This window comes from Triticum urartu, chromosome 2 (assembly GCF_003073215.2).
Source record: "Triticum urartu cultivar G1812 chromosome 2, Tu2.1, whole genome shotgun sequence".
Lineage (NCBI taxonomy): Eukaryota > Viridiplantae > Streptophyta > Magnoliopsida > Poales > Poaceae > Triticum > Triticum urartu.
The window spans coordinates 440361149-440386697 of NC_053023.1; the positions used below are offsets into that span (position 1 = coordinate 440361149).

A 25549-nucleotide genomic window follows, 5' to 3' on the forward strand; every position below is an offset into this window, starting at 1 on the left:
GCGCTTCTTTAATGGAGCGTTGGAAAATTCGGTAAGGCCCCGACGGATTGGGACTAGAAGAACCACGTCTTCAATATAAAACCATTCTGAGGGCCACTCTTCGGATGCCTTCTTCAGAGTGCCGGGTAGGTATCCTGTCCCGGCGACACGCCATACTTCGGCACCGCCCACCTCGAATATGGATCCCTTTTGGGAGTGAGGGACGAGGCAGAAAAGTTTCCTCCATAACTCAAAATGGGCCTCGCAGCCTAGGAACAGCTCGCAAAGAGCGACGAAGCCCGCGATGTGCAGAATGGAGCCCGGCATAAGATTGTGCAGTTGGAGGCCATAATACTCCAGGAGACCTCGGAGGAAAGGGTGGATTGGAAACCCAACGCCTCTTAATAGGAAGGGAACGAAGCACACTCGCTCCCCTTCAGTAGGATTGGGGAATTTTTCCGCCAGGGCTTCGCCATTGATGGAAGTTAACCCCGCCCGAACAAGGACTAGATCCGCGGGAGGGAGATACCCCTGCGTCTGAAGCTTGGTCAGCTGGGCATGGGATACTGAGCAGCTCCCCCAATCGCCTTTCTGAGGGCCGTGGGGGCGTGAGGAAGAACCGGGAATGCCAGCCATGTTTGCGCGATTTCCTATGGCAAGCTTTAAAGATTTTCGCCTAATGTGGAATGGCATCTGAGATCCAATCTCCTTAAATAGGCGCCTTCCCTACGAAGTCAGGGTGTTATCTGTAAAAACACTTGGACCCTTCATATTCGTCTGACACGTGGAAGCCGAGGCGATGGTGGCGCAGAAGCCGAAGGGTATTATATTTAATGTGAAGTCGAAGCTTTCCGAAGTACCAGGGGGAGCCCACTTTACGAAGCCGAAGATATAGAAGCCGGATACTGCGTCGTCGCCGAAAAGTCAAATACGGTTCTTTTGATCAAATTGCTTTGAAGTATTCGGAGGAGGAACCCACCTTGCAATGCCGAAGACAATCTGCATGTCGGACACATCGTCATTGAAGCCTGGTTCGAGGGCTACTGAGGGAGTCCTGGATTAGGGGGTCCCCAGGCGTCCGGGCTATGTGATGTGGGTCGGACTGGTGGGCCATGAAGATACAAGATAGAAGATTTTCCCCCGTGTCCGGATAGGACTCTCCTGTGCGTGGATGGCAAGATTGGCGTTCGGATATGAAGATTCCTTTCTCTGTAAACCGACTCTGTACAACCCTAGGCCCCTCCGGTGTCTATATAAACTAGAGGCTTTAGTCCGTAGAGGCGATCACAATCATACAGGCTAGACATCTAGGGTTTAGCCATTATGATCTCGAGGTAGATCAACTCTTGTAATCCCTATACTCATCAAAGTCAATGAAGCAAGAAGTAGGGTATTACCTCCATCAAGAGGGCCTGAACTTGGGTAAACATTGTGTCCCCTGCCTCTTGTTACCTTCGATCCTCAGACGCACAGTTCGGGACCCCTACCCGAGATCAGCTGGTTTTGACACCGACACCCGTCCCTTTGCGGAACGCTTTTACGCGTTATTCTCGATCTGTGTCCATCTGCGGCTCTTTGTGGCTGTGGCCTTAGCGGACTTGGGCGTGATTGCCTTCCGCCGTACCTTCGGGGCGGTGGAGCTCGAGCAATGGGATGAATTGCTTGAGTGTATTGCCCTCATCCCCCCTCCCTTGAGGCCGACTCGTTGTCTTGGCATCTCGAGTCAAGCGGCAGATTCTCGACTAGTTCCCTACACCAGGCGATTGTTCCCACCCCTGGCCCGGTGGAACTATCGGTGCTTTGGGAGATCAAACTCCCCTTGAAAATCCACATATTTCTCTAGCAATGGTTCCGAGTCCGCCTCCCCTCGGGCACGGAGGTCCGAAAACGTAATGGCCCTGGGGATGGCCTCTGCCCCATTTGTTTGGTACCGGAAGACTGCAATCACATCTTCTTTCGGTGCCCTGCAGCACAGTTCCTATGGAGCTGCTTCCGTGAGGTGATTGGCAGCAATTGGTGCCACGACAACCTCCCCGACTTATTTGAGGAGGTCCTTAGGCTCCCCGGCGCTAGTCGCGCCCCCACTTGGGTGGCTTTGGGTACCCTGGCATGGACCCTATGGTGTACCCGTAATAAACTAGTCATCGAACGCGTGATTCCATGCCATGTGACTGATGCAATCTATAAAATGTGTGGCTTCTTACAGCTCTGAAGACCGCTTAGCAAGCGGCGCGGCCGAGACATCATTGACAACATCATTGCGGATCTTCGTTCCTCGGCGTCGGCTTTTGCTTCACCACCTCCCGGGCCGGATTAGCTCTTTTTTAGCTTTGTTTGGGGCTTGTCCTGCTATGCCCCCAGTGTGACTTTATGACTTGATTGTACTTTGTACTGATGTGTTAGATGATTGGTTCGTTGCTTTATAATATAAAGCGGAAGGAAACCCTTTTTCTTAAAACTAGCGGTGCAACAGAAAATTCATGTGTAGCTCAGGCTACATGGAACCTCTTATCCTCAACCCTCCAGCCTTCCGAAGGTCTCCTCGCCGCCACAAAAGACCTTCCTTCACCGCCGCCCTATCCACCGGCCGCCGTGAGTGGAGGCCTCCAAAGACTAATGGCGGCGGCCGAGCTTCCCACCTCGACGCCCCCACTTTCCCCTCTCCCCCTACCCCTCTTTCTCTCCCATGCCACTGATCTGCGCTGCATCTTCCGGCCGATCGCGGCTCCTCCATTTGATGCCGAGTTGGTGAATATCTTTCGGCTGGTCGTGGCTCCTCCATTGATGCTACGTTGGACGAAATCTCCTTGTGGACGCACGACCGTTGCAGCAGCCGCTCTTCGAGATCGCCTCTCATCTGATCCTGCGCGAGGTCGCGGGATCCCGGGATACTCCACCCACAGGGCGGCCCAAGAGTAGCAGACGAAGCAGGCAGGTGAGGATCCAATGCAGCAGCCACAACGCACTGCAGCAAAGCACCGATGGCCTCGTCATGCTGGGAGCGGCCGGATCTAGCCTCCCCATGTCCGGCAGCTGTGACGACATGTTAGGAACCATGGCTACGGTTCGGTTCTATCCAGGTTGGGTCCATGTGGCGACTCGCAATGGTTGGGCATCGGTTCGGGGCCTCCATCTTGGATACGTCATGTGACGGCGCCCTCCATTGGTGGCTAGCGCGATGAGATGCAATCTACAATAACAACTTGATGCAAAAGGTATGATTGTGCAGCGGTGATAGTGGAATTTTAGCCCATCGCATGTAGCTGATGGGATCACGAAAAAGTTGTGACGACAATAAATGATTGACTTTGATTTTGTGGTGCTTCTCGAGCTCCGGAGTGAAAAACCTAGGCCTGGCCCGATTTGGTTATACCTGGCAGTGGTGATGTTGTACATCGTTACCTTATTGAAAGCATTGCTCGAATATACTCGGACCTGTTTTTCAGAGTGAAACCCTAGATTCGGCTTTAGTGGTTGGATCCGATAACGGCGGCGCCTGAGTGTCGTTCATATAGGCAGGGTGTTAAAAAATAGTTGATGCGGATATGGTTATTGATGTAGTTGGTGGATCGCTTCATGGTTTGTTTTTTGCTTTTTCCTCGCTTAGGCGTAGCTTTGGTCTTATATGACTTTATTTTTTGTCAGTGTTTTGTGTGTGTGCGTTAGTGTTGATTGTATGCATCCCAACTATACAAAGGTTGAACATGTGCTCATTTTGTTTGTATTCGCTTCATGCTTAATTTGAGTCAAAAAATTTGATTATCCTAAACGAAAGGGAGAATGTCTTTTTTTTTGAGGGAAGGAGGGATAAAGCCAATTTGATGCGATGCGAGCGAGACATTAATATCTCCGTACCAAATTGAAATATTAAAATCAGACAGAGAAGCTTTCAAGACTTCGAACTGACGAGCAGTGGCGCTCCTTCCCTCGTCAACGGCTTTGTCTTCTTCCTTTGCTCTCCTTCCCTCCCCCTTCTTCCCCAACCTCCCCTCCCCGTTCTGAATTCCCATCTCCTTCTTGCGTTTGCTTGTATATATCACACACCAAACACCCTTCGGAGGCTGCGAGGTCGGAAGAAAGAGGAGCCACCTTTGACTCCTCTCTCTAGTGGTTTTTGTGGGGATTTCGGGTGTTGCGAGAGAATTAATTAGTGGATTTGTATTCTTGGAGAGGCTGCTAGTTCTTGGAGAGTTTTTCCTTTTCTTGTCCTGAGAGAGATTCATGCCCAGGAGTTCACCCTGAGGAGCTGGTATTGTTCTTTCTTCTGTCTGAGGGTTAGCGTGAGAGGATCCACCTTTGAGTTGACCGACCAGAATTCTTGAAAGAAATTTTGTTGGTTTTCGCGTGGATCGGTCGTTAGGTTCGTTGATGTTTGCTCAGTTCTACTAGCTGGAAGGGCGGCTGGGGCACCTTGTGTGGAGAGAATTTTGGTGCTTCTCTCAAGAACCGTGGGGACAAATTAGCCCCCTCGTTTCTTGATTTCTTGTGGGGGATTCGATTTGCTTGTTTCCTCCAGGGTGCTGCCTTCAGTCATTCTTATTTTCTTGATAGATTGGATAGTTTATCCTCTGTAAAAGAAAACCACAAGCTTTGACTTTCAATCATTCTTGGGAGTTGGGACTGGGAAGGTTTGGATTGGAAGGGGATATCTATTGGTCCTCCGTTGTGGTGAACTCGATCTAGATTTCTTCTGTTGCCTCAATTTCTTTTGGCACTCCCTGTGCTTTCTTGCGGAGGAGTGTGGCCTGTTTTCCCAAGAATTTGAGAGAAAGGAGGGGACCCAGCATTTTCTAAGAGGCCAATGGCGGTGAGTGGTTCATTTCTACTTTTTCTCATACCAAGTCATATTCTTAGTGCTGGAGAAATCTTTAGTTGTTGGTGTCTTGGTCCCCTGGGCTCCTGGTAAAGCATAATGCATTTTCATATGACGGAGGGCATATGTGTTATCCCTTTGTTACGTTAGCTAATTAATTAGGCATAGAGAAGCTTCTCATTTAAGCTTAGTTAGGAATATACTCTTATTTATACCATTTCTTGTTCAGGTTGGAGTAGTATTTTCATGTTTGTGCAAGTTCGGTCTGAGACATTTCTGTCCGGGAACCGCAGGGAGTCATCTATATTGGTCAGCAAATGCTGTTACATGTGGATACAATCATCCTGGCCTAGTTAACACAAAATACTAAAAATCTAATTTTTGGGCTTGAGCCAGATTAGTGGCATAACCTATACTGATTTGAATTGCCAACTAGCTTATGCAAATTTCTTATTAATGCAATTCGGTTAGCATGCATCATGAAATACATAGTTCTTTTGTATGAGCATCTATCAGTTGAGGACTAATAATAATCTCATGTGTATACTTGTTAAGTCCTCAGCATAGTTTTTTAAGGGTAAATCCTCGGCGTAGTTGGAACGTTCTGAAAGATTTGTTTGTATTTGTCAAATGGCAATGCCTGATAACCGGTGGATTCTTCATTTCCTTGTGAACCATAGATCATGGTACTCCTGAAAATGATGTCAAGATGTATAGTAATTATCTCATCTTGTTTAAACAGCAACCACGCATTCCTGCATTTGGGGACTGGGAGAACAGCGAGGACGTCCCTTACACCCAGAAGTTCGAGGGTGCACGGAAGAACAAAAAAACAGGTGTTTACTCCAATCCAAACGAGCCAGGACATCAGCAGCCCGACCCCCCTCGCAGGTCACCGCTGAACCCATCAGCATATACACCTGAGCCCCGAGAACAGGCTCCAAGGACTCCACTCCATGGAAGAAGGCCTGGAGCCGACCCCCATCACCGTGAACCCGTGCCACGACGGAACGCAAATCCTCCGCGGGAGCAAGGGGGCAACGGTGGCAGCACTCCCAGAAGCCCTTACAGAAATGCTGCAGGGTCTGCTTCACCGATGCAGTCAAACAGTTCAGCAAAGCCGAGGAACAGGGCAGCTGGAATGCACACTCCAGAGAGGAGGCCTTCGTCCGAAGCACAGGGCCAGCACACTCCTGGAAGGGGCAGAACGAGGCAGAGCAACCAAAGCTACAATGTACTACCACATTCTATTCCTTTGTTTCTCTTCTTTCTTATTGGTCCGGGAATATATGTGTCTGGACTTTGGAGATGATGAGCTGTTTGCTTTTGCATTTCTGAATCCAGCCTGACGATGAAGTGGCTGTTCCACCATTTGGTGAGTGGGATGAGGCGAACGCGGCATCAGGCGAAAAGTATACGGGTATCTTCAACAGGGTGAGGGATGATAAACTATCGCCCGACTCTTCTGCCAGGCAGCAGTCATCTGGCAATCGCAAAGACGAAAATAAGGTGCAACAGGTATGTAAAAGCAACTCTTTGAGTAAGCTGTCCTCAGCTTCTGCTAGCATCGGTTTGCTTATCTTTGCTCGACTTCAGAATTTCGACTGCATATCACTTATGCAAATTGGAAAAAAAATCATGAATGCATCTTCGTAAGGGAATTGGTAGCCTTACTATCATATAGTGTATACATGGCAAAACAAAATAGGAATAAGCAATTTGGTAATAGAGTTCTGTGGCCGTCAGCAAGACAGCAGGCAATTATGTTTGTATTCTTATCACAATTTCTTGCAGCACATCTAGCAGAATAAAAATGTCTACAAAATGTGCGAATGCTGCTTGAATAAATTGATCAAGTACCACAAAACAGCCCAGTCACATGATGTTAAACCTCATCCTCACTCTAAACAATGGGTACTTCATGCATAAATATTGCAATGATGATTCGTAATGACCTTTTAATCCACTATACGCTAGATCGCTAGCAGATGGAATAGTAACCTTTTGTGAAAAAAAATAATGAATAAATAGTGTGTTTTTTTGCGGGGAATAAATAGTGTTGTTAGCAACTTCAATGTGTATGGTACAGCCAAATTCTTACACAATTTATCATACTTAATATGCACACTTGTTATACTAGTAAAAAATGATAATATTTTGTGCAATCTGCTTTATTTGTATTGGTTATTACGGCCTTATGGGTGATCTCAATAATTTGGAGTTTAAACATAATGCTATCAGTGATGTCATTATTGGATCACCACTTTTTGCATAAAGGCAAAAAAAATGTGTTTGTATCTTTCTAGTGGACAATATGCTCAGCACAAATAGCATTATCTGTTTCTATTTCATTTGCCACATGATATTTCAAAGACATTTTTTCGTTGACTGAACTTTCCCTCTTTTCTCCAGACATGTCCTTGCTGCATACTTTGACAAAATGGGGATACGGTCACAGAGAGTTCTGATAAACTTCCTGGGTTACTTGTGGAACAAATAGTCGTTCTTGTGAAGAATTTGTCACCAAACTATATATTCTGTATACTTTTCAATGCTTATTAGTCATTACTATTGGTGTGAGTGTGTACCTATGATTGCATTGTTCTACAATTTATGTTCTATGCTTATTTGGAACATATATGTGATGCCATTGAGATGCGTGCATTGTGAAGTATGTATGCCGTGAGCAGTTTTCCGTGTTCTTTTTTCTTTTCCATACCCCTCCCTCGCTGGGAGTCAGGTTCCATTACCACGATGATAACGGAACAGAAACGAGAAGTTTGCACATTGTTGGGAGCGAGATTATATGTATATCTGATCGGTTGTGCTGTGCTTCATAACGGTTGCACTAAAATCAAGTATAAAATTCTTGTAGATTGTATTAAACCCCCTGAGTTAACCCCATATGTTCATTCCCTTGCCAAATGGACGCCGTTGTTTAATTTTTTTATGTCAGTTTTGTTTACAAGAGCATAGAAGTCCAAAAAAAGTTTGTCCGTACCCCACTGTTTCTATTTGAGCTACCGCTGAAGAGTGATTTTAAACTTGCTGAATACCATCAAGTTTTCTAAAGAGCTTCTTATGGAGAAAAAGTTAACAAGATTATGAGATTTTTTTGATAATAAATAACATTTGGTATGGTTAGCATTTTACATAAATTAAGAACCTAAATTGCCATAAAAAAAGAGGAGAATAATGGAATTTGAACTATCCCCAGAAACAGGTATATAATTAACCCAGAGTATAATAGGAACAGTTGTATACATTTATATACCTCTTTTGGACAAAAAATTTACATACTTACTGATGCTTTACACAAAAGCTAATCTGGGAACATGTTGCGCCAGTGGGTAAAACATTATCAGATTCAAAGTTTTGATTTCTGTTGGAGAATCTGTTACTGTAGGTACTGTCTCGACAATTAGAAGCTACTTTGCTCACCACTGGATGGCACCCTGTTCTGCAATCCTCCTTGCATAGGCAGGAGTGGCTGCTGGGGGTAGCTATCTTAGCTTCCTTATCGGCAGGGAGCGGCTGAAGAGCTCCTCGACCTCGGTCGCCTCCAAGTTCAGCTGATCCAAAATTTCCATCTCCTCTTTGCTCAAACCCTGAAAGAAGTTCATCACATCCTGTTTGACCTCCATGATGCCATCTGCCAACCTCTTAACCAGTGTCTCCTCCTCCCTCTCCAGCTCTTTGACCTCTCCCTCGATCTCCCCTTCGATCTCCTTTACCTCATCAACGATGAGCTTCTCCCCTTTTTCAACAGTCCTCTCGATTCTATCGGCAAGAGGAGGCTCAGCACCACAGGTGTTGTCTGTCCTGATAAATGTGGAGAAGTCCCGCCCTACGCTTTTCGCAGCCCTTTCTAGCTCGGGGACTATTGTCTCAGGTAATTCCTTGCTTCTTGTGTACACAACAGCGCCACCATATCCATCCCATGCATCATTTCTTCCACGGTAGTATACAAATATGTAGTCATCGTCCTTGTTCTCTATTTTCGATGAGAGAATGTACCTACGGTCGAACAAATGTTCAGCTGATAGACTGAAGTACTACAGCAATGGTATAATTTCAGAGTGTGGTGGAGAGGGACATACCAGTCATCCTGATAGTGCAGGTACTCGTTGTCATGGTTATACAATATTGCTGGTTGTGAGGGATCCTGTACGAACCGCTGCACGGCCCCCCTGGTGAAGAAGCCGGTGTCCGGGGTGGGAATTCTCCATGCCAAATTTGCAACAAGCCTGTCTCCCTCGAGACGAAACTCGTGAAGCTGGCAATCGAACGTGTCAAAAGTAGGATTTAGGCCACTTGAAATGTACCACTTGCCTCTAAAATCTTCCATGTTGAAGTTCTTGACAAGGGCAGATGGATCGGGGACGGGGAACTCCCCAACATCAGACTTTTTGGGGACACATTTTTTGCGTGAAACGGCGCACTCGTTGAATTCATCGACCACGCTGTTCTCGAACAGATCCCCACATTTGATCTATGGGATGACAGAGCACAAGAAAATGTTAACTTTTTTCCGAGACATGGAGCTGGATCCATGGTTCTGGAACACTGAATTACCTGGCATTCAGTCTCGTCAGGTCGATTGTTACATGTATTTAAGCATGCCACATTTGCTGCACATGATGGGTTGGCTATGCATTTGGCCAGCTCGATCCTGAAATTGGTACCATTTTGGTTTAAGTGAGGAAGACATGAACATAACAGATCTGCATAACTTAATTGTTCTTTCTAGTATGGAAACAAGAAATTTGGGTTGAATTCAACAGAATAAACCGTATTGCGGCATATTCCGTCTTGTGTAGGATCACACCTGCATTCCTTGAGCAGGCAAGTGCATGTCTTGAGAGCATCAGTGGCACCGGCAGAAGGGACTAGCAGAACCACACATGCCGCCAGCCCTGTCACCGTGACCAGTTGCAGTTTGCTCCAGCTTTTGATGCTATTGAAAACATCTGGCAGTTGCAGTAATGTGTGTACCTTAACCTGTCAAATGCAAAAGAGAAACAAAATCACGTTGTTTTGTTTGTTTGTTTGTTTCCTCAAAAAAAATGAATGGGAAAATTAACATCATGTCTGTCTCAGCAGCATAACAAGAAGGGAAGCGAACTTGTTATTATTATCAAGAACGAGCAATCAGCAATCACCTCGGACGATCGAGCGGTGCTTATGTGCAGGTGATCGGTCCTCCATAAGCTAGCCCTGACGCAACACCGGTGGAAGTTGAGGGTGGTGCGGCCCCTGCTGGCTGCACCTCTAGAGCCGGGACCGTGGAGAACGCTGGAGGAGGAGCCTTCGGCTGGGAAGACGTGTTTAAAGCACTGCCGCGACAACATTTGCGCAGCAGTCTGCGTTTCCAGGGAAAATTTTGAATTTCAGTATGCCAGAAAACACACTGCAAAGAACCTACGTGCATCAGACTGGAAGATAGTGAAACATAAAATGACAATTCTGAAGAAAAGATCCTTCATCTGTTCTATAAACAATTGGTTACGTTTTAGTGCTGGAGATTGCACAAGAACAACTCTACCACTGCTCATTTTCAAAATAGCAGGAAGAAAAAAACATCCCCAACTCAGGCAGTAGGCCCGGAGCCAAGGAATCAATCACTTATCCACACCAGATTTCTTTCCGGGAGAAAAAAGAAATCCACGGTCAATAAATCACTCCCAAAATTAAGCACGCCTGAGAAAGTAGGAAATGCGGAAATGGCAAGAGAAGGCAGGCGAGAGGGCGGCGGGGAGAGGAGGCCGAGAAAGAACCTGAGCCGCCGCCGCGACGCCGACCAGAGCGTAGGAGACGGAGATTGGGATAGTGCGGATGGATGGATGGATGGATAACACGGTGAGGCAAGCTTGGCTATGGGAAGAAGCGCGCGGGAGCGGGTGGGAATGGAGTGGAAAGACGTGGCCGACGTGTGCCGCGGAGCACCAGAGGCACAGGTCGGGTGGAGCTCCGATCCGATAAGCGCAAGCGGATCTGTCAGATCCCACTCGATCGATCCACTGGGAGAACTAAGAACAGGAACGATTTTTTTTCTCTCCAATACGCGTGGATGTCATATACTGTTAGAGAAAGAAAATGGGATCTGACAAGGTGAACGCTGTCCGTCGTCGCGGTGTGAACGCCGCATATGACGCCGCCGTGGTGTGAACGCCGCATGGCGTCGCTCCGGCTTGCTGCCCGAGACCAAATCTGTCTATTTAAGCCAGTCAGCGTCCCGCAACCCTAGCTCATCCACCCCTCCTCCCCCCTCTTCGCGCCGCCAGCCTGAACCCATCCACCTCCTCCCTCTCCTGCTCCGCCGCTCCACCATGGTCCAGAGGAAGATCACCTACTACGCAATGCTCACGCCAGAGCGTCGGTACGAGATCCAGCGGGAGATCCGGGCGAGACAAGCCGCGCGCGCCGCCTGCATCACTACCGGGCTGCCTCCGGACTCGCCGGAGCCGGAGAAGGAGGAGGAGCAGTTGGTGGAAGAGGAGGAAAGGGAGCTGACTCCGATGAAGGTGGAGGATGCGAATGAGGCAGAGCCGCCAGAGCAGGAGCTATCGGGCTTCAACATGAAGCAGGCGGAGGCAAAGTTCATCGTCGCCCAATCGGTGGAGATGGCGGAGAAGCAGGTCATCCTGGAGTCCATCTAGGATGAGGCCTATGTGGAGGCCAACCGGGCGTTCCCCCAGCAGGAGCAGGTGGCGTCCGACGCGCTCTTCGCCAAACTCGACGGGGAGTTAGGAGGAGGAGGCCGGAGCGGAGGAGCCGGAGCTGCAGCTACCGCCCATGCTGCGAGAGCCGGGCACTGAGATCGTCGACATCTCCGACGAGGAGTAGCTAGGTGACCGACGTAGTATGTAGGTTTATTTTGTTTGCGTGTCTTTGTGTAGATTTAAGAATCTAGTATGAGATGTTCGGATACAACTTGTGAAATTTGAGGTGTGCTCGGTCACAGGCCGCGCGTCGAGGCGTCCGCGAGCGTTTGAGGGGCCACATTTAACTCTCTTAGAATCACTCTAGAACCCCAAGTGTTGTTTTAATGTGGAAGACAAGATGAATATTGGCTTCACGTGGAAGGAGCAACTTATATGCTAAGGTTCCCACACGCTATAAGGGCATCTCCAATGGCAACTTGCAAAAAGCCTCCCGCATCCATCCATGGACAGGGGGCAGTCCATGGACATGGATACGCGAGGCAGCCATCCAACGCTAGCCATATACATTTCAAACTATTTTTCAACAAATCGGATGAAATTCATGCAAACACAGGCGGATTTCATACAAACATGACGGTTTCATAAAAATACGACGGATCACTACATTTCGAACATTTAGAACAGAAAAAAGAGACTCGTCCCTAAACCTATCCTACAGCGGTGGTGTCTGGCGTCCAAGCCCGTGTTGTCCTTTTTCCGTCGTCTTCATGAGCATCGACGATAAGACCGACGAAGCGAAGGTGCGGTCACCGGCGAGGAAGAGTGAAACACGGGAGACGGACTGGCCCACATGGGATACCAGGCCCCGCCGCCTCCCATGGCCTACTCATTCTCGGAGGAGTTCGCGCCTTGTCCTTTGCCAATAGACGTGATGTCCATGAGGGAAATGGCGGCGGCTTGGCTGTCCTCGTCCCACCGGGCCGGTTGATGGTTCGTCGGCAGCCTGTAGGAGGCACAACTGGCTATGTTTTCCTCCGTGATCGCCTGTAGCTGCGCCTCTGCGGCTGTCGCTTCCTGCCGAGCAGTGGCTTGAGCGCGGACGGCATCATAGATGGTACGATGCTCCATGACGAAACTTGGGTTCGCCGTGGCCATGGCCGCCACGGCCTCCTCCCTCGCGCGCTTGCCTTAGATTTGGCCCTCCGCCAACCGATGCTGCTCTAGGAGGAACAGGTTGTATCGTTGTTCCTCCTGAGCCTGCTGGAACGCCGACAAAGGCGCGGGCTGCACCTCCGCCATGACGGTGTTGAACTGCGCATGCGCCTGCTCCATGGTGAAGCCGGCGTGCACAGGAGGTGCGGGAGCCGGGGTGGAGTCGTCGGAGCCCGTCTCCATCATGGTCTCGTCCTCTTCGTCGGAGATCTAGGGCGACCTGGTCGGCAAGCCACCCTCGATCCGCCTGGCACGATGGTTATGCTAGGAGGCGGCACGTGCGGCCATCGGACGCCGGGTGCTTCATCTCCAGCGACAGGCTGTCCCACATTGCTTTCCTGCTGACGGTCATGGCAGATGCAGTGCAAGGAGGAGGATGTGGAGAGGCTGGTGTTGTAGTGTGGTGTTAGCCGGGTGTGACTGCCTTTATATAGCGGATTCCGGTGAGGCCAGGCGCCCGGGTGCCTCAATGCACGGCGCCGGAGTGGGTTTCTCGGCCTGCGAGCCTGCTTAATGGCGGCAGACAGACGGACAGTGAAGGAAATATGCCCTAGAGGCAATAATAAAGTTGTTATTTATATTTCCTTATATCATGATAAATGTTTATTATTCATGCTAGAATTTTATTAACCGGAAACTTAGTACATGTGTGAATACATAGACAAACAGAGTGTCCCTAGTATGCCTCTACTTGGCTAGCTCGTTAATCAAAGATGGTTAAGTTTCCTGACCATAGACATGTGTTGTCATTTGATGAACGGGATCACATCATTAGAGAATGATGTGATGGACAAGACCCATCTGTTAGCTTAGCATTATGATCGTTTAGTTTTATTGTTATTGCTTTCTTCATGACTTACACATATTCCTCTGACTATGAGATTATGCAACTCCTGAATACCGAAGGAACACCTTGGTGTGCTATCAAATGTCACAACATAACTGGGTGATTATAAAGATGCTCTACAGGTGTCTCCGAAGGTGTTTGTTGGGTTGGCATAGATCGAGATTAGGATTTGTCACTCCGTGTATCGGAGAGGTATCTCTGGACCCTCTCGATAATGCACATCACTATAAGCCTTGCAAGCAATGTGACTAATGAGTTAGTTGCAGGACGATGCATTACGGAACGAGTAAAGAGACTTGCCGGTAACGAGATTGAACTAGGTATGATGATACCGATGATCGAATCTCGGGCAAGTAACATACCGATGACAAAGGCAATAACGTATGTTGTTGTGCGGTTTGACCGATAAAGATCTTCTTAGAATATGTAGGAGCCAATATGATCATCCAGGTTCCGCTATTGGTTATTGACCGGAGATGTGTCTCGGTCATGTCTACATTGTTGGAGTTGTGTCGAATATTGTGTACAAGGTAGGTTACAGTTGGACTACGAGTTGTATTGTGTTTACATAGGATGTGGAGTCGTGTCCTAGTAGGACACTTGTATCTCATATATAGTGGGGGTAGACACACGATGTAACCTATGCCAACATAATAGCACCGGAACGCAGGGGAAGCCGGCGGCATGTGCTAGTGTCCAGGGCGACCGGGTGCGGTATTGTAGAGGTGTCATGGGGAGGAGCGCCCATAGTCAAGCCCCGGGGATGTAGCCATATCGGTGAACCTCGTTAACAAATTTCGGTGTCGTGCTGATTGCTTGGTCCTCGGATAATCGACGGTATGCCTCGGATTTATTCTAACAAATGGTATCATGAGCAAGGTTGAAAAGGTCCGGGAGACGGTCGGGTTGATCTAGAGGAAGCGAAGTCGAGAGATCATAGTTGTGGAGTTGAAACCGATCGACGGATCGGAACGGTGGCAACGAGATCTGTTCGGAGTCGGCGTTTTGGAATAGCAATCGGAAGCACTTGCGGCGTGTACAAAGCAATCGAGATCGATTCTTCTCGGCGAGTTTGGCGGCGTAGCGCACGCACGTGGCAGGCGGCCCTAGGTGGTTCAGCGCGCACATGCGTGCGTGGCTTGCGAGGGGGGCTGACCGGGCAGGTGCGGGAGCAGCAGAGGCCCATGCTCTCAGGGTTAGCCGTAGGCTAGGCCCAGTTGTTGGGGAACTCGCTGTTGGTGGCCTGTGAAGCATGATAGCTTGCGGTTGAGAAGCGGACGAAGGCTGAGCCAAAGGGATGCTGAGACTTGAGATTTTTTTTGAGAAAAAAATAAGGGACCGAGTCCCTCGTGTCTGGGCCGCAGGCGTGCAACATCAAGGCAGAAAAGCATCCATCGTTGGAAGGCAAGGACATGGGCAAGCAAAGCTAGCATTGAAAATCGAGTCAGAGAGTGACCTCACGTGAAGACCAGAAGCTATCGTTGGATTTGCTACTAGTATAAGTTGTGTACTTGGGGATCACAGGAAGAGTGCTCGGATATTTTTTCATGGGTTAGCCGTACAAAGAACCATGGCGCCAATGGGTACCAGGTTTGAGGTGGGGAAGTTCAACGGAACTGAAAACCTTGGGTTATGGCAGCCGCGAATGAAAATTTGTTGGCACAATATGGATGCTTGAAGGCGTTGTGGGATGTCAAGCCAGATGGACGATGAGGACTGTGAGGAGTTGCAGATGGTTGCAGTCAGGGAAGTTCGGCTGGGTCGGACTTGAACGGTATGATGGATCGACGCAAGTCGGTTGGTACAGAAGACGGTGGTGGCATCGACGACGACGACATACGAGCGTGATGCCGATGGTGACCGACTTCTGGGCGTGGAAACACGTGACGTAGGTCCAGAGGGCTTGTGTGACTTCGACAAGACTATGGCGCAGGGTTGATTCAAGACGGTGCACATGAGATCTTGGAGTCGACGGGGCGCAGGGTGGCACGTACAACCACCATGGAGTCATGTTGAAGGTGGAGCTGGATTGAGGGGCTACGGTGTAAGGATCCAGGGAATCGAAGCCTATTCAGCAAGGGGGAAAAAGCGAGTGACACGTAATTTGGACTGGAGCCCAGTGGTCTGATGGAAGCGCGAAACTCGTCATCGGTCGGTGATGATCGGTGGTACTCTGCAGTGGGGGTTGAGTGGTGTGGTTTCGCGACCCTTGAGACTCGACCGGGACAGCGTGTTAGGGAACATAGTAATTTCAAAAATTTCATACGCACACGCAAGATCATGGTGATGCACAGCAATGAGAAGGGAGAGTGTTGTCTACGTACCCTCGTAGACCGAAAGCGGAAGCGTTAGCACAACGCGGTTGATGTAGTCGTACGTCTTCACGATCCGACCGATCAAGTACTGAACGTACGACACCTCCGAGTTCAGCACACGTTCAGCCCGATGACGTCCCTCGAACTCCGATCCAGCCGAGTGTTGAGGGAGAGTTTCGTCAGCACGACGGCGTGGTGACGATGTTGATGTTCTACCGACGCAGGGCTTCGCCTAAGCACCGCTACAGTATTATCGAGGTGGACTATGGTGGAGGGGGGCACCGCACAAGGCTAAGAGATCAAGAGATCAACTGTTGCGTCTATGGGGTGCCCCTGCCCCCGTATATAAAGGAGCAAGGGGGGTGCGGCCGGCCAGGGAGAGGGCGCGCCAGGAGGAGTCCTACTCCCACCGGGAGTAGGACTCCCCCCTTTCCTAGTTGGAATAGGATTCGGGAGAAGGAAAGAAAGAGGGGAAGAAGGAAAGAGGGGGCCGGCCCCCCTTGCCCTAAGCCAATTCGGTTTGGGCCTTGGGGGGGGGGCGCCCCACACTTCCCTTGCTGCCCTCTATTTCCACTAAGGCCCATGTAGGCCATTAAGCCCCCGGGGGGTTCCGGTAACCTCCCGGTACTCCGGTAAAATCCCGATTTCACCTGGAACACTTACGACATCCAAATATAGGCTTCCAATATATCAATCTTTATGTCTCGACCATTTCGAGACTCCTCGTCATGTCCTTGATCACATCCGGGACTCTGAGCAACCTTCGGTACATCAAAACATATAAACTCATAATATAACTGTCATCATAACGTTAAGCGTGCGGACCCTACGGGTTCGAGAACTATGTAGACATGACCGAGACACGTCTCTGGTCAATAACCAATAGAGAAACCTGGATGCTCATATTGGCTCCTACATATTCTACGAAGATCTTTATCGGTCAAACCACACAACAACATACGTTGTTCCCTTTGTCATCGGTATGTTACTTGCCCGAGATTCGATCGTCGGTATCTCAATACCTAGTTCAATCTCGTTACCGGCAAGTCTCTTTACTAGTTCCATAATACATCATCCCGCAACTAACTCATTAGTTGCAATGCTTGCAAGGCTTAAGTGATGTGCATTACCGAGAGGGCCTAGAGATACCTCTCCGATAATCGGAGTGACAAATCCTAATCTGGAAATACGCCAACCCAACAAGTACCTTTGGAGACACCTGTAGAGCACCTTTATAATCACCCAGTTACGTTGTGACGTTTGGTAGCACACAAAGTGTTCCACCGGTAAATGGGAGTTGCATAATCTCATAGTCATAGGAACATGTATAAGTCATGAAGAAAGCAATAGCAACAAACTAAACGATCAAGTGCTAAGCTAACGGAATGGGTCAAGTCAATCACATCATTCTCCTAATGATGTGATCCCATTAATCAAATGACAACCCATGTCAATGGTTAGGAAACTTAACCATCTTTGATCAACGAGCTAGTCAAGTAGAGGCATACTAGTGACACTCTGTTTGTCTATGTATTCACACATGTATTATGTTTTCGGTTAATACAATTCTAGCATGAATAATAAACATTTATCATGATATGAGGAAATAAATAATAACTTTATTATTGCCTCTAGGGCATATTTCCTTCAGTCTCCCACTTGCACTAGAGTCAATAATCTAGATTACACAGTAATGATTCTAACACCCATGGAGCCTTGGTGCTAATCATGTTTTGCTCGTGGAAGAGGCTTAGTCAACGGGTCTGCAACATTCAGATCCGTATTTATCTTGCAAATTTCTATGTCTCCCACCTGGACTAAATCCCGGATGGAATTGAAGCGTCTCTTGATGTGCTTGGTTCTCTTGTGAAATCTGGATTCATTAGCCAAGGCAATTGCTCCAGTATTGTCACAATAGATTTTCATTGGACCCGATGCACTAGGTATGACACCTAGATCGGATATGAACTCCTTCATCCAGACTCCTTCATTTGCTGCTTCCGAAGCAACTATGTACTCCGCTTCACATGTAGATCCTGCCACAATGCTTTGTTTAGAACTGCACCAACTGACAGCTCCACCGTTCAATGTAAACACGTATCCGGTTTGCAATTTAGAATCGTCCGGATCAGTGTCAAAGCTTGCATCAATGTAACCGTTTACGATGAGCACTTTGTCACCTCCATAAACGAGAAACATATCCTTAGTCCTTTTCAGGTATTTCAGGATGTTCTTGACCGCTGTCCAGTGATCCACTCCTGGATTACTTTGGTACCTCCCTGCTAGACTTATAGCAGGGCACACATCAGGTCTGGTACACAGCATTGCATACATGATAGAGCCTATGGCTGAAGCATAGGGAACATCTTTCATTTTCTCTCTATCTTCTGCAGTGGTCGGGCATTGAGTCTTACTCAACTTCACACCTTGTAACACAGGCAAGAACCCTTTATTTGCTTGATCCATTTTGAACTTCTTCAAAACTTTGACAAGGTGTGTGCTTTGTGAAAGTCCAATTAAGCGTCTTGATCTATCTCTATAGATCTTGATGCCCAATATGTAAGCAGCTTCACCGAGGTCTTTCATTGAAAAACTCTTATTCAAGTATCCCTTTATGCTATCCAGAAATTCTATATCATTTCCAATCAGCAATATGTCATCCACATATAATATCAGAAATGCTACAGAGCTCCCACTCACTTTCTTGTAAATACAGGCTTCTCCAAAAGTCTGTATAAAACCAAATGCTTTGATCACACTATCAAAGCGTTTATTCCAACTCTGAGAGGCTTGCACCAGTCCATAAATGGATCGCTGGAGCTTGCACACTTTGTTAGCTCCCTTTGGATCAACAAAACCTTCCGGTTGTATCATATACAGCTCTTCTTCCAGAAATCCATTCAGGAATGCAGTTTTTGACATCCATTTGCCAAATTTCATAATCATAAAATACGACAATTGCTAACATGATTCGGACAGACTTAAGCATCACTACAGGTGAGAAAGTCTTTTCGTAGTCAATCCCTTGAACTTGTCAAAAACCTTTCGCAACGAGTCGAGCTTTGTAGATGGTAACATTACTGTCAGCGTCAGTCTTCTTCTTGAAGATCCATTTATTCTCAATGGCTTGCCGATCATTGGGCAAGTCAACCAAAGTCCATACTTTGTTCTCATACATGGATCCCATCTCAGATTTCATGGCCTCAAGCCATTTTGTGGAATCTGGACTCACCATCGCTTCTTCATAGTTTGTAGGTTCGTCATGATCTAGTAACATAACTTTCAGAACAGGATTACCGTACCACTCTGGTGCGGATCTTACTCTGGTTGACCTACGAGGTTCAGTAACAACTTGATCTAAAGTTTCATGATCATCATCATTAACTTCCTCACTAATTGGTGTAGGTGTCGTAGAAACCGTTTCTGTGATGAACTACTTTCCAATAAGGGAGCAGGTACAGTTACCTCATCAAGTTCTACTTTCCTCCCACTCACTTCTTTCGAGAGAAACTCCTTCTCTAGAAAAACTCCGAATTTGGCAACAAAAGTCTTGCCTTTAGATCTGTGATAGAAGATGTACCCAACAGTCTCCTTTGGGTATCCTATGAAGACACATTTCTCCGATTTCGGTTCGAGCTTATCAGGTTGAAGCTTTTTCACATAAGCATCGCAGCCCCAAACTTTCAGAAACGACAACTTTGGTTTCTTACCAAACCATAGTTCATAAGGCGTCGTCTCAACAGATTTCGATGGTGCCCTATTTAAGGTGAATGAGGCCGTCTCTAAAGCATAACCCCAAAACGATAGCGGTAAATCAGTAAGAGACATCGTAGATCGCACCATATCTAGTAAAGTACAATTACGACGTTCAGACACACCATTACGCTGTGGTGTTCCGGGTGGCGTGAGTTGCGAAACTATTCCGCATTGTTTCAAATGAGGACCAAACTCATAACTCAAATATTCTCCTCCACGATCAGATCGTAGATACTTTATTTTCTTGTTACGATGATTTTCAACTTCACTCTGAAATTATTTGAACTTTTCAAATGTTTCAGACTTATGTTTCATTAAGTAGATATACCCATATCTTCTTAAATTATCTATGAAGGTGAGAAAATAACGATATCTGCCACGAGCCTCAACATTCATCGGACCACATACATTTGTATGTATGATATCCAACAAATCCGTTGCTCTCTCCATAGTTCCGGAGAACGGCGTTTTAGTCATCTTGCCCATGAGGCACGGTTCGCAAGTACCAAGTGATTCATAATCAAGTGGTTCCAAAAGTCCATCAGTATGGAGTTTCTTCATGCGTTTTACTCCGATATGACCTAAACGACAGTGCCACAAATAAGTTGCACTATCATTATCAACTCTGCATCTTTTGGCTTCAATATTATGAATATGTGTATCACCACTATCGAGATTTAGTAAAAATAGACCACTCTTCAAGGGTGCATGACCATAAAAGATATTACTCATATAAATAGAACAACCATTATTCTCTGATTTAAATGAATAACCGTCTCGCATCAAACAAGATCCAGATATAATGTTCATGCTCAACGCTGGCACCAAATAACAATTATTTAGGTCTAATACTAATCCCGAAGGTAGATGTTGAGGTAGCATGCCGACTGCGATCACATCGACTTTGGAACCATTTCCCACGTGCATCGTCACCTCGTCCTTAGCCAATCTTCGCTTAATCCGTAGCCCCTGTTTCGAGTTGCAAATGTTAGCAACAGAACCATTATCAAATACCCAGGTGCTACTGCGAGCATTAGTAAGGTACACATCAATAACATGTATGTCACATATACCTTTGTTCACTTTGCCATCCTTCTTATCCATCAAATACTTGGGGCAGTTCCGCTTCCAGTGACCAGTCTGCTTGCAGCAGAAGCACTCAGTCTCAGGCTTAGGTCCAGACTTGGGTTTCTTCCCCTGAGCAGCAACTTGTTTGCTGTTCTTCTTGAAGTTCCCCTTCTTCTTCCCTTTGCCCTTTTTCTTGAAACGGGTGGTCTTATTGACCATCAACACTTGATGCTCCTTTTTGATTTCTACCTCCGCGGCCTTTAGCATCACGAAGAGCTCGGGAATAGTCTTATTCATCCTTTGCATATTATAGTTCATCACGAAGCTTTTGTAGCTTACTGGCAGTGATTGAAGAACTCTGTCAATGACACTATCAACAGGAAGATTAACTCCCAGTTGAGTCAAGTGATTATGATACCCAGACATTTTGAGTATATGTTCACTGATAGAACTATTCTCCTCCATCTTGCAGCTATAGAACTTATTGGAGACTTCATATCTCTCAATTCAGGCATTTGCTTGAAATATTAACTTCAACTCCTGGAACATCTCATATGCTCCATGACGTTCAAAACGTCGTTGAAGACCCGGTTCTAAGTCGTAAAGCATGGCAGACTGAACTATTGAGTAGTCATCAGCTTTGCTCTGCCAGACGTTCATAACATCTGGTGTTGCTCCTGCAGCAGGCTTGGCACTTAGCGGTGCTTCCAGGACGTAATTCTTCTGTGCAGCAATGAGGATAATCCTCAAGTTACGGACCCAGTCCGTGTAATTGCTACCATCATCTTTCAACTTTGCTTTCTCAAGGAACGCATTAAAATTCAACGGAACAACAGCACGAGCCATCTATCTAAAATCGTGCCTCATGGGCAAGATGACCAAAACACCGTTCTCCGGTACTATGGAGAGAGCAACAGATTTGTTGAAAATCATACATACAGATGTATGTGGCCCGATGAATATTGAGGCTCGTGGCGGATATCGTTATTTTCTCACCTTCACAGATGACTTAAGCAAATATGGGTATATCTACTTAATGAAACATAAGTCTGAAACGTTTGAAAAGTTCAAAGAATTTCAGAGTGAAGTTGAAAATCATCATAACAAGAAAATAAAGTTTCTACGATCTGATCGTGGAGGAGAATATTTGAGTTATGAGTTTGGTGTACATTTGAAACAATGCGGAATAGTTTCGCAACTCACGCCACCCTGAACACCACAGCGCAATGGTGTGTCTGAACGTCGTAATCGTACTTTACTAGATATGGTGCGATCTATGATGTCTCTTACTGATTTACCGCTATCGTTTTGGGGATACGCTCTAGAGACAGCCGCATTCGCGTTAAATAGGGCACCATCAAAATCCGTTGAGATGACGCCTTATGAACTGTGGTTTGGCAAGAAACCAAAGTTGTCGTTTCTGAAAGTTTGGGGCTGCGATGCTTACGTGAAAAAGCTTCAACCTGATAAGCTCGAACCCAAATCGGAGAAATGTGTCTTCATAGGATATCCAAAGGAGACTATTGGATACACCTTCTATCACAGATCTGAAGGCAAGACTTTTGTTGCTAAGTTCGGAAACTTTCTGGAGAAGGAGTTTCTCTCGAAAGAAGTGAGTGGGAGGAAAGTAGAACTTGACGAGGTAACTATACCTGCTCCCTTATTGGAAAGTAGTGCATCACAGAAAACTGTTTCAGTGACACCTACACCAGTTAGTGAGGAAGCTAATGATGATGATCATGAAACTTCAGAACAAGATACTACTGAACCTCGTAGATCAACCAGAGTGAGATCCGCGCCAGAGTGGTACAGTAATCCTGTTCTGGAAGTCATGCTACTAGATCATGATGAACCTACCAACTATGACAAAGCGATGGTGAGCCCAGATTCCGCAAAATGGCTTGAAGCCATGAAATCTGAGATGGGATCCATGTATGAGAACAAAGTATGGACTTTGGTTGACTTGCGCGATGATCGGCAAGCAATTGAGAATAAATGGATCTTCAAGAAGAAGACTGACGCTGACGGTAATATTACTGTCTACAAAGCTCGACTTGTCGCAAAAGGTTTTCGGCAAGTTCAAGGGATTGACTACGATGAGACCTTCTCACCCGTAGCGATGCTTAAGTCTGTCCGAATCATGTTAGCAATTGCCGCATTTTATGATTATGAAATTTGGCAGATGGATGTCAAAACTGCATTCCTGAATGGATTTCTGGAAGAAGAGTTGTATATGATGCAACCAGAAGGTTTTGTCGATCCAAAGGGAGCTAACAAAGTGTGCAAGCTCTAGCGATCCATTTATGGACTGGTGCAAGCCTCTCGGAGTTGGAATAAACGTTTTGATAGTATGATCAAAGCATTTGGTTTTATACAGACTTTTGGAGAAGCCTGTATTTAGAAGAAAGTGAGTGGGAGCTCTGTAGCATTTCTGATATTATATGTGGATGACATATTACTAATTGGAAATGATATAGAATTTCTGGATAGCATAAAGGGATACTTGAATAAGAGTTTTTCAATGAAAGACCTCGGTGAAGCTGCTTACATATTAGGCATTAAGATCTATAGAGATAGATCAAGACGCTTAATTGGACTTTCACAAAGCACATACCTTGACAAAGTTTTGAAGAAGTTCAAAATGGATCAAGCAAAGAAAGGGTTCTTACCTGTATTACAAGGTGTGAAGTTGAGTAAGACTCAATGCCCGACCACTGCAGAAGATAGAGAGAAAATGAAAGATGTTCCCTATGCTTCAGCCATAGGCTCTATCATGTATGCAATGCTGTGTACCAGACCTGATGTATGCCTTGCTATAAGTCTAGCAGGGAGGTACCAAAGTGATCCAGGAGTGGATCACTGGATAGCGGTCAAGAACATCCTGAAATACCTGAAAAGGACTAAGGATATGTTTCTCATATATGGAGGTGACAAAGAGCTCATCGTAAAAGGTTACGTTGATGCAAGCTTTGAAACTGACCCGGACGATTCTAAATCGCAAACCGGATACGTGTTTACATTAAACGGTGGAGCTGTAAGTTGGTGCAGTTCTAAACAAAGCGTTGTAGCGGGATCTACATGTGAAGCGGAGTACATAGCTGCTTCGGAAGCAGCAAATGAAGGAGTCTGGATGAAGGAGTTCATATCTGATCTAGGTGTCATACCTAGTGCATCGGGTCCAATGAAAATCTTTTGTGATAATACTGGTGCAATTGCCTTGGCAAAGGAATCCAGATTTCACAAGAGAACCAAGCACATCAAGAGACGCTTCAATTCCATCCGGGATCTAGTCCAGGTGGGAGACATAGAGATTTGCAAGATACATACAGATCTGAATGTTGCAAACCCGTTGACTAAGCCTCTTCCACGAGCAAAACATGATCAGCACCAAGGCTCCATGGGTGTTAGAATCATTACTGTGTAATCTAGATTATTGACTCTAGTGCAAGTGGGAGACTGAAGGAAATATGCCCTAGAGGCAATAATAAAGTTATTATTTATTTCCTTATATCATGATAAATGTTTATTATTCATGCTAGAATTGTATTAACCGAAAACATAATACATGTGTGAATACATAGACAAACAGAGTGTCACTAGTATGCCTCTACTTGACTAGCTCGTTAATCAAAGATGGTTATGTTTCCTAACCATGAACAAAGAGTTGTTATTTGATTAACGGGATCACATCATTAGGTGAATGATCTGATTGACATGACCCATTCCATTAGCTTAGCACCCGATCGTTTAGTATGTTGCTATTGCTTTCTTCATGACTTATACATGTTCCTATGACTATGAGATTATGCAACTCCCATTTGCCGGAGGAACACTTTGTGTGCTACCAAACATCACAACGTAAATGGGTGATTATAAAGGTGCTCTACAGGTGTCTCCAAAGGTACATGTTGGGTTGGCGTATTTCGAGATTAGGATTTGTCACTCCGATTGTCGGAGAGGTATCTCTGGGCCCTCTCGGTAATACACATCACATAAGCCTTGCAAGCATTGCAACTAATGAGTTAGTTGCGAGATGATGTATTACGGAACAAGTAAATAGACTTGCCGGTAACGAGATTGAACTAGGTATTGAGATACCGACGATCGAATCTCGGGCAAGTAACATACCGATGACAAAGGGAACAACGTATGTTGTTATGCGGTCTGACCGATAAAGATCTTCGTAGAATATGTAGGAGCCAATATGAGAATCCAGGTTCCGCTATTGGTTATTGACCGGAGATGTGTCTCGGTCATGTCTACATTGTTCTCGAACCCGTAGGGTCCGCACGCTTAAGGTTTCGATGACAGTTATATTATGAGTTTATGAGTTTTGATGTACCGAAGTTAGTTCGGAGTCCCGGATGTGATCACGGACATGACGAGGAGTCTCGAAATGGTCGATACATAAAGATTGATATATTGGACGGCTATATTCGGACACCGGAAGTGTTCCGGGTGATTTCAGAGAAAACCGGAGAGCCGGAGGTTACCGGAACCCTAGCGGGAGAAGTAATGGGCCTTATGGGCCTTAGTGGAGAGAGAGAGGGGCAGCCAGGGTGAGCCACGCGCCTCCTCCCCCCTGGTCTGAATTGGACTAGGAGAGGGGGGGGCGGCGCCCCCCTTTCCCTCTCCCTCCCCACTTCCTTCCCCCTCCTAGTAGGAGTCCTACTCCTACTAGGAGGAGGACTCCTCCTGGCGCGCCTATAGGGGCCGGCCGGCCTCCTCCCCTTGCTCCTTTATATACGGGGGCAGGGGGGCACCCCTAGACACACAAGTTGATCCGTGTGATCATATTCTTAGTCGTGTGCGGTGCCCCCCTCCACCATAGTCCTCGATAATATTGTAGCGGTGCTTAGGCGAAGCCCTGCGACGGTAGTGCATCAAGATCGTC

At 46.7% G+C, this 25549-nt stretch overlaps 2 protein-coding genes across 3 annotated transcripts; one reads left to right on the forward strand and one right to left on the reverse strand.

Moving 5' to 3' along the window:
- Positions 1-3861: 3861 nt before the first annotated feature.
- On the forward strand, positions 3862-7466 carry LOC125537747 (RPM1-interacting protein 4-like). Its single transcript, XM_048701067.1, has 4 exons — positions 3862-4786; positions 5535-6026; positions 6137-6310; positions 7205-7466. Exons 1-4 carry the CDS (start codon positions 4781-4783, stop codon positions 7226-7228), a joined length of 696 nt encoding a protein of 231 aa, XP_048557024.1. The 5' UTR covers positions 3862-4780; the 3' UTR covers positions 7229-7466.
- Positions 7467-7988: 522 nt separating this feature from the next.
- LOC125537746 (violaxanthin de-epoxidase, chloroplastic) lies at positions 7989-10788 on the reverse strand. 2 transcript variants are annotated; one of them, XM_048701064.1, is made up of 6 exons: positions 10570-10788; positions 9955-10155; positions 9621-9793; positions 9368-9464; positions 8893-9284; positions 7989-8809 (listed from the first exon to the last, which is right to left on the reverse strand). In XM_048701064.1, the coding sequence occupies exons 2-6, from the start codon at positions 10141-10143 to the stop codon at positions 8296-8298; spliced, it is 1365 nt and encodes a 454-aa protein (XP_048557021.1). In that variant the 5' UTR covers positions 10144-10155; positions 10570-10788; the 3' UTR covers positions 7989-8295. The 2 variants fall into 2 exon arrangements, with proteins under 2 accessions (XP_048557021.1, XP_048557022.1); XM_048701065.1 differs by having other exon boundaries at positions 9955-10202; positions 10570-10707.
- Positions 10789-25549: the final 14761 nt, after the last annotated feature.

Excerpts from the sequence above, each read along its gene's own strand:
- LOC125537747 (XM_048701067.1), top strand. Across the intron at positions 6,027-6,136 it reads AGAGCAACCAAAGCTACAAT|CCTGACGATGAAGTGGCTGT; the intron begins GTACTACCACAT and ends TTCTGAATCCAG. Across the intron at positions 6,311-7,204 it reads ACGAAAATAAGGTGCAACAG|ACATGTCCTTGCTGCATACT; the intron begins GTATGTAAAAGC and ends TCTTTTCTCCAG.
- LOC125537746 (XM_048701064.1), bottom strand. The coding sequence starts at position 10,143 with ATGTTGTCGCGGCAGTGCTTTAAACACGTCTTCCCAGCCGAAGGCTCC. Across the intron at positions 9,794-9,954 it reads GCACCGCTCGATCGTCCGAG|GTTAAGGTACACACATTACT; the intron begins GTGATTGCTGAT and ends TGCATTTGACAG. Across the intron at positions 9,285-9,367 it reads CTGACGAGACTGAATGCCAG|ATCAAATGTGGGGATCTGTT; the intron begins GTAATTCAGTGT and ends GTCATCCCATAG.